This window comes from Pan paniscus, chromosome 11, assembly GCF_029289425.2.
Source record: "Pan paniscus chromosome 11, NHGRI_mPanPan1-v2.0_pri, whole genome shotgun sequence".
NCBI classification, from domain to species: domain Eukaryota; kingdom Metazoa; phylum Chordata; class Mammalia; order Primates; family Hominidae; genus Pan; species Pan paniscus.
The window spans coordinates 188406-203670 of NC_073260.2; the positions used below are offsets into that span (position 1 = coordinate 188406).

Below are 15265 nucleotides of genomic sequence, written 5' to 3' on the forward strand. Positions count from 1 at the left end.
GTTGACCAGAGTGGAAATAAATCTAGTGTCAAAGACGTCTGGTGTCATTTTTAAAAAGCAGCAGCAGGAACTATTTCTTTCAAATGGATTGGTTACAGATGTAACACTATTTTAGTTTTTAAAAAATTATTGCATAATGTCAGTCTATTTATTGTTCTGATCTTTTCCAAGCTAACTGTTTTCTGACTGAATTGTTTCAACAGATTGTGCAATATAACAGAGGAACCAAGAAGAAACCTCTCACTTGACCTTCTCTGGGTAACTTCATTCATTGCTTCTATTGCATTAAATGCTGTCACATTTGTGGAACTGAAAAGAACAATGTCAGTAGCCTGGGTGTCAAGTCCTGAGAATAGAGAGCTGTCATTTTAAGTTGTCCAATTCTTTGCCTATGATTAAAAAATGAATATTTCAGATCAATGGGTGACAATCCTATTAGCATGATACCCCATGATATCAATTACCACTTCAGTTTCAATTTGGCTGGCTGGCCACAGGGTACCATTTCTCAAATTTACTTGTGATGGGCTGGCTCTGTGAAGCATGACATTCTTAAATTGCTGCCCATTATCCAAGTGTCATTACTTGTACTGCCTCAGAATTCTCTGAATCACAAGCAGCTACTGAGGTCAAGCTTTGCAACCAGAGGAATTGGACAAGTTGGAAAATTCTTTATATCAAGGCAAAGTTATTTATCTGGCATCCGACTTAGAAAATCTAAAGTTTCCATTATCCTGACAGTGTGTCAGTTTTGTGTAGGTATACTGATTTAATAATTTAAGAGGTTTTATCAAGGTAGCAGGAGGTTAAACGTTTACTGTGTTTGCATTATTCAGAATGTTGCTTTGTTTTTTTGGCCTCTATCATGCTGATAATAGATTCTATTTAACTCTTCTCCATACCCAACTATACATATAAAATTATTCCTATAATCATAAAATACATAAACAGTTTGACTTTTGGCATGGCATTTTCAGTCTATCAAAATAAAAAAAAAGTCTTAGCAGTTATCTGTCACATAGGTATATCAAATTTTGTAATAAATTTATGGAAGAGGTAGATTCAAACATGCCTATAATAAACATTCAAAATGAATAATTTGGGGCTTTTTTGCTACCTCCATAAGCATTTTGCAAGAAATATGATTTCCAACAGTCATTGGAATTTTTCTGCGTGAAACTGTAATACTGTATTTGGGATCATTCTTTGATTCTTAAATTATATTCATAAATTCATAAATTGAGATTTTAAACTCTAAAAAAGGAGTTTTCTTCCAAACTTTTCAAATTAGGGCACTCTATCAACGAGGGAGAGAAGACCCAGTGAAGAGGTATTGGTAGCTATTTGACAAACCTGACATATCCCCTTAGAGCATAATTTCAGCAAAGATTTGGGGAAAAAAAAGCAAACTTAAACATTAACAAGTTCAGGCCGGGCGTGGTGGCTCATGCCTGTAATCCCAGCACTTTGGGAGGCCGAGGCAGGTGGATCACTTGAGGTCAGGAGTTCATGACCAGGCTGGTCAACATGGTAAAATCCGGTCTCTACTAAAAATACAAAATTAGCTGGGCATGGTGGTGTGCACCTGTAATCCCAGATACTCAGGAGGCTGAGACAAGGGAATCGCTTGAACCTGGGAGGTGGAGGTTGCAGTGAGCCAAGATGGTGCCACTGCACTCCAGCCTGGGCAACAGAGTGAGACTCTGTCTCAAAAAAAAAAAAAAATTAACACGTTCAGATATGAGGTTGGATACAAAACAGACACTAATTTTTAAACACTGAATTTAAACTTCTAAGAACTTACTGCTTTGGGCCCTATCCATATGCTCAGATTGGGAACGGGTCAGTGGGTGGGATGATTTCATTCTCTTCTGCCTTTAGTGGTATTTCACTTGGGAAGTTGAGAAACATCATTTTACTGTATGTAACAACATACTTTTAAAGATCTTACTAAATGCATTTTATAAATTAAACCTCATTTAAATGCATTCTAGGACCTTAGAAGTTAACAAAAACATTCATAGCAGGATGTCTTTTACACTTGATCTCAGCCAAAAGACCAAGAAGTGATGCAAGATGCCTTTTAATGGAGAGAGTCTTCTTACTAATCCTATGTGTATATCCTGATTTTCTTCGATATGTACTTTTTAAATTTTAAGTTCCAGGGTACATGCTCGGGATGTGCAGGTTTGTTACATAGGTAAACAGGTGCCATGGTGGTTTCCTGCACCTATTAACCCATCACCTAGGTCTTCAATATTTTTTAAAAACTCATTTCCAGTGTGTGTTTAATAGTAATTTAACAAGAAAAATAAGATCTCAGATGCTTTATCAAGCTCAGCTTCTTCTATGGAACAGAAAAACTTACCAATATTGGGGTTGAATCCTTGTGAAGAGTTATACATACCAAACTCTATCCTAACCCCATATGCTTATTACAAATTATAATTCCAAATTTTATCACCAACTCAAACTCAGAGTAATAGAAAAGAAATATTTAACACAAACTAATAATTAAAACACAAATTTCACCTATTGTTCAGGATATCTTTTTGAGAAAGGTTTTTGTTAAAGAAAATTTCAGATACAAACATAAAGAAAATTAAACAATCAATCCCCATATTCCCAGCTCTCAATAATGAGCCACTCATAGCAATCTTTCAACTTACTTTTAATCCATATTTTGAATCCACAATAGTTATGATACCTACAAAGGAAAAAACATTTTAATCACTTTTTAAAAAGAATGTTTATTAATATTTATGCAACCATACTTCAGAATGAAAATTAAAACTAACCTATTTCAGTTCACAAATACTACTCAATAAAACAATGTACTGTTTTTTTTCTCTTGCTAGTGCTGCCATTTAATTAAATTCCAGTAATAAGTCAATGTGTTTCATGAGTGGCTAGCACTACTTTAAGGCACTAGAGAAGATATAAAACAAATAAAAATGTTAAATTAAATAAATAAGAAAATAAGATTTCCTTGGCACTGAAAAAGCTTACAATCCAAAATATAAGTCAAATTTCATAACATAGTCAAATGTGATAAGTACATAAGACAGGTTATTTCTAGTTTATTTTCACATAATCAAAATCAAGACTTTTCTTAAGATTTAAATTATTGCCTAAAGAATGAGACATCTTAAGGTATCATTCCTAACATCTCTCACCAAATCCAAATCCAACTCATAAATGTTTTACATAACATATGCCTAAGTTTCCAAACTACCAATTCATTTTGCAATCTCTGAATATATGCTGATAACAAAAGAATGAGTTTAATTATGCCTAAGGAATTCAACCAGTTACCCGCCACATATATTAGAGCTCAATGATGGGGCCCAGCTTAATAATTCTTAAATTTCTTAATGATTATTACTTTTGAAAAAGTAAAAAATTTCGACTGGTTTTTAAAAAGGTGAAAAAGGGAAAGAGAAAGGGAGAAAACATAGTCGCTTAACTAAGAAAGTTTCTAATATATTTTCAATGAAGGCATGTCATTGCCCAAAAGTGTTCAGGTAAATAAAGTAAGGGAGGAGTGTTTAATTCTTATCTTCAAGAGAAAATAAAAGCAAAAATATGATCCTCATATTGCCTGGCGGATTAAAATAAAAGGCTCTAACATTATATTAAGGGCATAAATCAAACAACAGAGGATACAGAAAACCTACAAAGCATTTTTTTTTTTTTTAAAGAAAACCTTAGTGGAAGCACTAAATTCGAAGTTGAGTGACATCGAGTTCCACCACTGTCTGGGGTTTTTTAATCTATATGAACAAAGATTTCATCATTAAACTAAAGTGTGAAAAGAACAACAATGCAAGGAATTAAAGTTATAATATGAATGAACAACAATAAGCTTAACCATAAAGATTTTACTTAAAAACAAAAGAGGCAGGGTGTGGTGGCTCATGCCTGTAATCCCAGCACTTTGGGAGGCCGAGGCTGGCGGATCACCTGAAGTCAGGGGTTCAAGACCAGTCAGGCCAACATGGCGAAACCCCGTCTCTACTAAAAATCCAAAAATTAGCCAGGTACGATGGTGCACGCCTGTAGTCCCAGCTACTCGGGAGGCTGAGGCAGGAGAATCACTTGAACCCAGGAGGTAAAAGTTGCAGTGAGCCGAGATCATGCCACTGCACTCCATGCACTCCAGTCTGGGCAACAAAGTGAGACTCTGTCTCAGAAAAAAAAAAAAAACAAGAAAGATAAAAGAAAACTGTTTTTTAACTTACCATCAAGGTAAATATCACTCCCTAATTCAGCATCAACCCAAAACACAGAAGCCACTGCACCTGAAAATATATAATATTCATCAAATAAAAATATTTCTTCACACTGAGAAACATGATTCTATCCATGTTTTAATTTGCCCTGATAAAACTAACAGGTAAACACATATATCTTCTTATGGAAATTATAGTGATAGAACCTTTAACTATTTATAGCAAAAGGGAATTATAGTGACAGAACCTTTTACTATTTATACCCATTCCATTTCCATCTCTCGTTATTTCCTTTAAAAAAGACCAATTCTAACCACATATAAACAAAACATCATTCTTCTACCGATGCCATAATAATTTAATTAACAGATATTATCAAACAATTTGAGCAGTATGGCTTTGTGCACATCAGACTTATTTTTATTTTCTCACCTCTTTAATATGATAATCATTCAATCATAAATAGTGAATTATCACTCTAAAGGAAAAGGAAAACAAAACATAGATAATTCCAAAATCACTTGCCCCAAAAAAATTTACTTGCAATCTGTGTAGAACTAGAAGTAAAATTATATACTCTATGGCATTACTAATTATTTCTCACACTATTTATTTAGTACTGTATAAAACCTGGGTCTTAGGAAAAATTTTTCCTAAATAATAAATTAAAACTTGCTTTTGACAGAAATTGGTTCAGTACCAAACCACATACCCTGATTAGTATGCCACAACGCAAGAAAAAGAAAACTGACAGCAAGGAAAGTATTTGATTTTTGAAAGCATCACGGGCCCAGTTAGTGACAGGGCTGTCTAAAAGAATGAGTGTAGGAGAAAAACAAGGATAATCAAACGCATTCCAACGTCTAAAGCTGTCCACCTACTCTGACAAGATGTAGTCCCCCAAGCATCACTCAGTGTCAACAATGAAATACCTGTCAGCTGTTTACAGTGATTACTCATGCAAGATATAGCAAGGGCCACAAGATCTAATGGTTTCCTGATACCTATTGATTTTTTTTCCCAAAAACTTAATAGTTTTCCAATTTGACTCAAATAGGATTTGTGAGTAACAGGGGCTGAATCAATGTCCGTTCTTTTCAAGGAAATTACTTTACCATGATGATTATTTAACTTAGAACTGGAGAGTGTCAGTCTCCAAAACGGGAAATAAGAATTTTGTTCACTTTCTTGGCTAAAACATGATTTTAATTAATGAGGGGGAAAATTAAACCTACTGTATCACTACTCCAAACAATAAGTCATTTAAAAAAGCATGAATTTTTTCACTCAGTAAAATATCTAACATACATAAATCATTTTGTAATTTTTAAAAATTCATTGATTTTTATTCCAATAAATAGTTTACAAATCCTACTGTTAATATTTGCCTCTTAAGTTGAAATGTGAGAGTATATTAATGCTTTATTCTAAAACGGGTATTTATCTTTGATATAATACTTGCCAGACTACATGAGAAAGATCTATTTAAAATTTGGATGTAGGTATTTAGGAGGAGTAAAGATGAATGAACAAAATTGATCAGTGGCTCTCAAACCAGGGTGCTTTTCTCCCCAGGGAATATTTGGCAATGTCTGAAGATGTTTTTGGTTGTCTTAACTAGGGGAATGCTACTGGCATCTAGTGGGTAGAAGCCAGGGATGTTGTTAAATATCCCACTCTGCACAGGGCAACCCCCTCACAACAAATAATGATCCAACCCAAAATGTTATTTGTGCTGACACTGAGAAAACCTGAACTACATTTTAGAATCTCCCTTCTTCAAAATCTAATAAAACAAAAAATAAAAACAAAAAATAAAACAAAAAGGCCAACATTTTATTAGCAGCAACCAAATATAAAAGGGCCTGCCATAAATTTTGAAGACTGATAGTCAAAATAAGAAACAAAGTTATAGGTGATTGATGGTCATTCCCAACTCTACCCCTACCTCCAATAAGAGGTTGTAGGGAAATAGTTTACAAAATCCTAAACACTTACCAGAAATACACTCCAAAATGGCAAAAAGTAGAGCCGAGGAATGAATAAGCAACACAGGGAAAAGTCAACAAAAAAATTTCAAGAGTGAGTTTTAACCATCTCCATGCTTTGGGAAGGAGAAGGTCAGGTCACATTCTAGGGCTCAGAACAAAGAGAAATGAGAGGTCTGAGGTCGAATGATGTCCCCATACAAGGCAAAGGAATTTTATTCATAAGCAGTTGGGCAGACCCAAGAGTGAGATACTTGGTACTTCAAGAGAGCAGAGCCTAAAAGCCACATTGCCCCCTTTGGCTCTCTGAATCACCACTTTTCCCTTCTCTTTCCCTCCACTCCAACAATATACAGCTTTCAAACTAGGGCTCAGGAGAAAAACAAACTTGGGTAAGGAGAGTGGAGTATTAAAAATATTTCCCATCAGCACCACATAGAAGTTCTCCCATATCAAGAAGAAACATGTATGCATATGTATTACAGCCTGACAAAAAGAAACACACACATACAGGGAATAAAAAGCAAGAAAGAACACAAAATGAAGAAATGAATAGGGCACACAAGTGGCAAAGAACCCATTCTGGAAGGATACATAACCCAATAAAAACTAAAGAAAATTCTCAACAACTTCATCATAATGAAGAACTTGAAAACAATACAACCTTATAATAAACAAGCTCAAAAGCAAGAAGAAGCAGAATAAGATGAAAATGCAGTTTGTAGTGCTAAAGAAACTTAGAGCCTATATAACACAATGATTTAACCAATTAATTCATTTAAAATATCAAAAACAGGACAGACACTGGAGAAAACAGAATTATTGACAAAAAGAAAGCCTTCAGATGATCACAGCATCTGAAAAGACAAAATCAAGGCAATTAGAATACATACGAAGAACAAAAGAAAATTCAGTATTAAAAAAACTGGTGTCATGAAGTAGAGGATCTAATAATTTGACCAAAAAAAAGTATTCATGGTAATAAACCAGGAAAATGTTCTTAGAAGAACTAAGGGCATATTATAATTTAGGGAAAAATGATTATAAGTGACACTTAGATATACCTTGTTTATATTACTGAATTTCAAAAATAAAGAAGAAAACTCTCAGGCATTTTAGATTTAAAAAAAAAAAAAAGTGCCTTCAAGGAGGGAGGGAGAAAAATCAGACTTTTCTACAGTAACACTAGATGTCCCAAAATAATAAAACAGTGACCACAAAGTTCTAATGAAAGTGTTCCCAAACAAGTTATTTTTCAGGAACGAAAGCAATAGACAGACATTCTCAAGCATTAAAGAAAACAGCAAGCATTGAAACTCAGAGACTATAATACTCACAAATTCTTCCTAATAAAAGGAGAAAACATTGGACAATGAAATCCAGCCAATCAAACACTAGGAGATTATGGAACAACATTTACAAAGTTGAGGGGGAAAAAAGTGTGACTGATAAATTTTATACCTAGCCAAGTAATCCTTCAAGTAATATAAAAACAAAAGACAAATATTTTGAATCAATGAAGTGTATAAGAACCCAAAGAATGCATGCAGTACCTGTAACTTGAAAAGACTGCCTGACAATGAAATTCAATCAGGAGATAGACTAACTCGGGAATGGAGAAGCAACAGTACTGGTAATGAGCACCAAAACTATTAAAACATAGAACTAAAAGAATTATGACAGAACCATGACAACATAAAGAATATGATCAACATGAAACTAGGCCAGTTAATATCCTACAATGGCCTCTAAGTGTTCAAGTGAAAGGAACAGTCACCTGTTTCTCACTTTAAATCAAGAGCTAGAAATGATTATGCTTAGTGAGGAAGTTATGTTGAAAGCCAAGATACGCCAAAAGCTAGGTCTCTTGAGCCAGTTAGCTAAGTTGTGAATGCAAAGGAAAAGTTCTTGAAGGAAATTAAAAGTGCTACTCCAGTAAACACACAAATGATAATAAAGCAGCCTTATTGCTGATATGAAGTGGTCTGGATAGATGATCAAACAAGCCACAATGTTCCCTTAAGCCAAAGCCTAATTCAGAGCAACCCTAACTCTCTTCAGTTCTATGAAGGCTGAGAGAGGTGAGGAAGCTAGAGAAGAAAAGTTGGAAGGTAGCAGAGGTTGGTTCACAAGATTTAAAGAAAGAAGCCATCTCCATAACATAAAAGTGCAAGGGAAAGCAGCAAATGCTGATATAGAAGCTGTAGTAAACTACCTAGAAGATGTAGCTAACATCATTCATGAAAGTAGCTACACTAAGCAACAGACTTATTTTTTATTTATTTATTTATTTATTTTGAGATGGAGTCTCGCTCTGTCACCCAGGCTGGAGTGCAATGTGCAATCTCAGCTCACTGCCACCTCCGCCTCCCAGGTTCAAGCCATTCTCCTGCCTCAGCCTCCCAAGTAACTGGGATTACAGGCTCCCACCACCAAGCCAGGCTAATTTTTGGTATTTTTAGTCAAGATGGGGTTTCACTATGTTGGCCAGGCTGGTCTTGAACTCCTGAACTCGTGATCTGCCCACCTGAGCCTCCCAAAGTGCTGAGATTACAGGCATGAGCCACCGAGCCCGGCCAGCAACAGATTTTTAATGGAGATGAAATGGCCTCCTTTTCGAAGAAGATGCCATTTAGGACTTTCATAGCTATAGAGAAGTCAATGCCTGGCTTCAAAGATTCAAAGGACAGGCTGACTCTCTTGTTAGAGGCTAAAGCAGCTGGTGACTTCAAGTTGAAGCCAATAATCATTTACCATCCTGAAAATTCTAGGGCCATTAAGAATTATGCTAAATCTCCTCTGCCTGTTTTCTATAAATAATAAAGCCTAGATGCCAGCACATCTGTTTACAGCATGGTTTATTTTAAGCCCACCATTGAGATCTACTGCTTAGAAAAAAAAAAGATTCCTTCAAAATATTATTGCTCATTGACAACGCACCTGATCACCCAAGAGCTGTGATGGAGATGTACAAGGAGATTAATGTTGTTTTCATGCCTGCTAACACAACATCCATTCTGCAGCCCACTGATCAAGGAGTAACTTTGACTTTTAAGTCTTGTTTAAGAAATATATTTCATAAGGCTATAGCTACCATAGACAGTGATTCCTCTGATGGATCTGGGCAAAGTAAATTGAAAACCTTCTGGAAAGGATTCATCATTCTAGATGCCATTAAGAACATTTGTGATTCATGGGAGATCAAAGTATCAACATGAATGAGTTTGAAAGATGATTCCAGCCCTCACAGATGACTTTGAGGGATTTCAGACTTCAATGGAGGAAATAACTGCAGATGTGGTGGAAACAGTAAGAGAACTAGAATTAGAAGGGGAGTCTGAAGATGTGACTCAATTCCTGCAATCTCATAAGAAAACTTTAACTAATGAGAAGTTGTTTCTTATGGACGGGAAAAGAACGTGGTTTCTTGAGATGGAATCTACTCCTGGTGAAGATGCTATGAACACTGTTGAAATGACAACAAAGGATTTAAAATATGACAGAAGCTTCATTGATAAAGCAGGGTTTGAGAGGACTGACTCCAATTTTGAAAGAAGTCACACTGTGGGTAAAATGCTATCAAATAGCATCATGTGCTATAGAGACATCTTTTATGAAAGGGAGAGTCAACTAATGCAGCAAACTTCATTATCATCTTATGAAATTGCGATAGCCACCCCAACCTTCAGTAACTGCTACCCTGATTGGTCAGCACCCATCAACATTGTGGCAAGACCCTCTACCAGCAAAAAGATTATGACTTGCTGAAAGCTGAGATGATCGTTAGCATTTTTTAGCAATAAATATTTTTAATTAAGGTATGTATGTTTTTTAGACAATTCTATTACACATTTTATAGACTACAGTATAGTATAAACACAGCTTTTTTTTTTTTTTTTTTTAAGAAATGGGGTCTCATGCTGTCATCCAGGCTGGAGTGCAGTGGTGCAATCATGACTCACCGCAGCCTCAAACTCCTGAGCTCAAGTGATCCTCCCAAGTAGCTGGGACTACAGGCCTGTGACATCACACCCGGCCAAAACGCATAACTTTTATAAGCAATGGGAAACAAAAAAATGTGTGTGACTCACTCTATTGTGATATTCAGTTTACTGCAGTGATATGGAACTAAGCCCACAACATCCCTGCGGTATGGCTGTACAGTATAAGAATCACCTGAAGGGCTTATTAAAAACAGCTTGCTTGACCCCCTCCCTTAGAGATTCTGATTCAGTAGATCTGGGTTGGTCAAGAATTTGCATTTCTAACAAGCTCCCAGCTGAGGCTGAGGCTGCCATTCAACATACTACCAAGTAGCACTGGCATGGAGAGATCCCTGGAATAAAATTTACCTACTTGTGTGTGTGTGTATGAATGTGTGTGTGTGTGTGTGTGTGCATGTGCATGTGCGTGTGTGTGTGTGTGTATACAGTCTTGCTCTGTTGCCTGGGCTGGAGTGCAGCGGCGTGATCTCGGCTCACCGCAACCTCCGCCTCCCAGCTTTCAAGCGATTCTCATGCCTTAGCCTCCTGAGTAGCTGGGATTATGGGGTACGCCACAACGCCTGGCCAGTTTTTGAATTTTCAGTAGAGACTGGATTTCACCATGTTGGCTAGGCTGGTCTTGAACTCCTGGCCTCAAGGGATCCACCTGCCTCAGCCTCCCAAAGTGCTGGCATTACAGGCATGAGCCACCATGCCCAGCCCCTACTTGTATATCACAATAGTGAGATGATTACTTTTCAACTTTCTTCTTTGTATTTTTTAGGTATTTAAATTTTTTTACAATGAATGTTCCATCTTTACCCAAACAATAAAATCTTTATTGTAAAGAAAGTTAGAAGCAAGAAACATTAACATTTTTTATAACTACAATTTGTATAAAAGCTTTCTCTGTGATCTTTAGTTTTTCTTTCTTCCTCTGAAAAGCTGAATCGTGTTTAATTAAACTCTCAAAAGTATCAAGTTTTTGTCTATAAAATGGCAAAACTGGCTATGATGAAATAAACTGATATTTGCTATTTCTAATAAAAGCATACAACATATTTTTCTTTCTTACCAGATTCAAATATTTAACACCAACATATTAGTCCAAGTCCTATCATCAGTCAGATTTATCAGAAAGGTATGAAAACCCATGCCTACTATAAGGACCAAAATAGCCTAATTCAATACTACTTTGAAAACATGGGGACGATGTTATTATGTAATTGTTTTAATTACAATAACCACTGATCACATTTGAACTCTCAGGATACTTCAATATTTCTTTTGGACAACTATGACCTGTTTAGTAAATTACCCCCAAATACTTTAATATAGTTTTACAAATCGCCCCAATGCCAGAGACCCAGATCAAAAAGAAAATAATGGTATGGGTCAGATTCACAGAATAAGCACTAACTTTTATGCAAACTGAAAATAAAGATTTTATCTAAAAGTTATTTGGGGAAAATAAGCAGACTTTATCAAGAATTAGAGCTTGGTAAGAAGGTAACAGAAACCCATTGTTAGAAACAGGTTGACTCTGTGTAGCTTTCCATAGTAGAGTTTAGAGTTTCTTGTCATGATTACCTTATCAATGCAGTATAATAACTACTTACACAGCACTTACATTGTATTAGGTATTATAAGTAATCTACAGATGATTTAAAGTATATGGGAGGATGTGCATAGGTTATAGGCAAATACTACACCATTTTATGTAAGGGACTTGAACATTAATAGATTTTGGTATCCTCAGAGGTTCTGCAACTAATACCCCATGGATGCCAAGGGACAACTGTACTTAGAGGTAGAACATCTCTGCTCTTCCTACATGTCCTTATTTTTAACAACTTCTGTTCTTACAAATAATCCTAAGTCAATCAATAAAACTTCAAATTCTATTAACAGCTTACAAGTACCAAGAAATACTCTGATCATTCATTCAACTGCCAAAGAAAATGATAACAGAGTACTTTTCCTCTTTTAAACCAAAAAAAGTTTTTGGTTTAATACTAACAAAAGCTTTAATACTCATTTTAGATATTCCTCTAATACATCTATTTACAATATATCACAGAACTATATTCTGGTTATTAATAATCTCACTTCTTACCAGGATCTGCTAATCCAGTGGTCTCTAACAGTATGTAATCAAATTTCCCCTTCTTTTGCATCAAATTCTCAATAGCTCTAAGGCTATTGTCCCTGGAGAATACCAAAACATAATTTACAGTTAATTACCTAAATATTTTGAAGTGATTATAAACACTTTAAAATGTATTCAACAACCCGAGACAAAAGTATCCTTAGGAATGTGAAAATTTAACTCACTTCTAACCTTCTAACAAAATGTCCGTCCCATATTTACCAGTGGGAAAACAATAGATGCATATATATAATAGGTAAAAAGAAATCATATACATAATAATACTTTATTAAAATTAAAAGCAGAGGAAACTTTATCTGACCAAGTATCTTTTTATAGCTTTATGAAATTTTTAAAAACCAACATACAAAATAATGATAAAATTTATTAACTATAGTAGTTTAATATAATAGCTAAAGGGACACTGATATTAAACACCATATAATTCTATTTTACATTAGGATGCAAGGTTTTAATTTCCTTTTTTCTTATTTTATCAAAAGTGAAGGAAAATCCTTAATAGATTACATTTTGGTTGTTCAAGAAAGTCTGTTATAATTTTATCCTTGCCAAAACATTTGACACAAAGTCAAATACCTAAGGGAGTAAATGATGCCGAAGAGATTTAATTCACTAGAATACACAAAATTAACAGTACAAGTAGTCATTTTTATAATTCATTCAACAAATATTTGAGTGCTACTATGTGTTGGGTAACTCTTCTAGGGTCTATGGTAGACTAGTGAACACTGTCCTTGAAAACTTAACTAGTAGAACATAATGTAAGGTTTTTCTCTTTTTTGATAGTCATTTTTTTTTATAAGGTTGAACACTTAGAAATATGACCAATGACAGATTAAATTCAGAATAATCATTTTTTACATATGAGACTTTCATGCACTAGAGATTAAATAAGCTCTGACATCAAAAGCAATAAAAACTCAATAAAAGGACCAAAACATTAGAGCAGATAGAAAAGACAGCAAGAAACACTTCAAGAAAATGCTTCTTAATAAGTTTATTTTCTATTTGTTTGAAAATACAATGAAGCAAACTGTGTAAATTCAGTTAAATTACTCAAGAAAATTAAAGCTGGAAATATAATCAATAAACATTTCTAGTAAACCATGTACACAGTAAACACATTCCTCACTTCACTGAAGAGCAGAGGCAACCGTTTCTAAGTTCCAGCCACTCTTCATAGAGCTCTCCACCTTGGCTGACAGCTAAGGATTTCTCCAGCACACTTCCTAGAATAATTAACAAACAGCACTCTTTAGCTTATGTCCATTAGCCAACAAAAAACAAAGATGAGGATAACTCAATAATGGAGATCTTGAAGCAGAAACTGCATTTTATAACTTATATTCTTTCATTTTATTCATGCAGCCTCGATATCTAAATTACAGTACACTACATTATTTTAGCTTTTATTTAAGATGCCTTAAGCCCTGAAAAAGACACATCCTAAACTGATAAACATACCTACTTCCTCCTTAGGCCTCTTGCTTGGCCACCCCCATTTCTTAATAAAGTAGCTATCTTGAAGGCATTTTTTTCTTGTCCAGGGTAAACTTTCTAAATAGACTAGTATGTTTTATATACTAGATTTTGTATGCCCTTCAACCTCTTAAGAGACTGCCTTATCTATCTTTTTCTTTTCATTCTTCTTCTAAATTGTTTCTGTTAGACAAACTGCTGAATATTACCAATGAGTAAAAACCCTAGTTCATCTTGAGGAAGGTTTTTGGCCAGTGTACCATGTGCTCATTTAAAAATTAAACTTAAAGGGAGGCCAAGGCGGGCGGATCACGAGGTCAGGAGATCGAGACCATCCTCGCTAACACAATGAAACCTCATCTCTACTAAAATTACAAAAAATTAGCCAGGTGTGGTAGCGGGCACCTGTAGTCCCAGCTACTCAGGTGGCTGAGGCAGGAGAATGGCGTGAACCCGGAAGGCGGAGGTTGCAGTGACCCGAGACTGTGCCACTGCACTCCAGCCTGGGCAACACAGCGAGACTCCAACTCAAAAAAAAAAAAAAAAAAAAAAAAACCCTAAACTTTTAGTCAAATTCACATATTTTCCTAGCAATACTTACTTAAGAAAGAATAAACTATATTTGAAATGCTTGTTATCTATAAGAATTATTTTAAATGTTTTACTTTTCCTCTAATAAAGAAATATACCAAACGGTGAAGTTCTAAAAGTCCACTAAGCAAATGAGCTCCCATAAAATCGAGTAGTTTTACACTTGCATATTTTTTATATTTCAGCTAGGTATTAATAAAGAGCTTCTAAAGAGGTTGCTACAGAATTCGGACTATATACAGAACATTAATGAAACATGAAGAAAAGTATTGAGAATGCTGTGAAAAATAAAATTGCAAAAATGATCCGGGAAAAAATAAAGAAAATAGTAAGAATAAATGTAATCAGTGTGCAATAGGTTATTTAATAAGATGATGAAAAAAACAGTCTGTTATTAGAAATCTCAGGATTTTTGCCTAAAAAGCACTTTTCTCTTTAGTTTATTAAAACCAGAAATCGAATATAACTGGCTTCCCATCCTGTTCATAAAACCTAGCTCTTTTACTTTTTACAACTGAAAAAAAATAGTACATTTTAAAAGAAATCATTTAATAGATATTGTTTTTTGGCTAGAAGTGAGCTTTGATTACAATTCATACTTATGAAGAAAAACTCCTATAAAGATAACAGAAGTATTGTGTCTAGAGCTATTTTTTTGACTACAGTTTAATATTTCAGTTGAGAAGTTAAGCACACTTATTTTCACAGATAACTTAAAATACATGAGGATAAAGACCATATGTTTACCTTATTTTTAAAATACTGAGTTTTAACTGCATTGCAGATAATAAACATTAAACAAAGTTAACTAATAACAGAAGC

The 15265-nt window shown here is 34.8% G+C and overlaps 1 protein-coding gene across 6 annotated transcripts in view; it reads right to left on the minus strand.

The window, feature by feature from the left end:
• Positions 1 to 15265, minus strand: part of LOC117977810 (zinc-regulated GTPase metalloprotein activator 1A) — a 42937-nt gene that overhangs the window by 23472 nt on the left and 4200 nt on the right. For 5 of the 6 annotated variants that reach the window (XM_055117347.2, XM_055117346.2, XM_057303181.2 and 2 more), the window contains exons 3-6: positions 13506 to 13602; positions 12320 to 12411; positions 4242 to 4301; positions 2670 to 2707 (exon numbers count right to left, since the gene is read on the minus strand). In XM_055117347.2, coding sequence (XP_054973322.1) covers positions 2670 to 2707; positions 4242 to 4301; positions 12320 to 12411; positions 13506 to 13602 — 287 coding nt within the window. Of the gene's footprint in view, positions 1 to 2669; positions 2708 to 4241; positions 4302 to 12319; positions 12412 to 12619; positions 13603 to 15265 lie in introns of those variants that run through there. The other variant, XM_034950803.3, reaches the window with a different exon arrangement.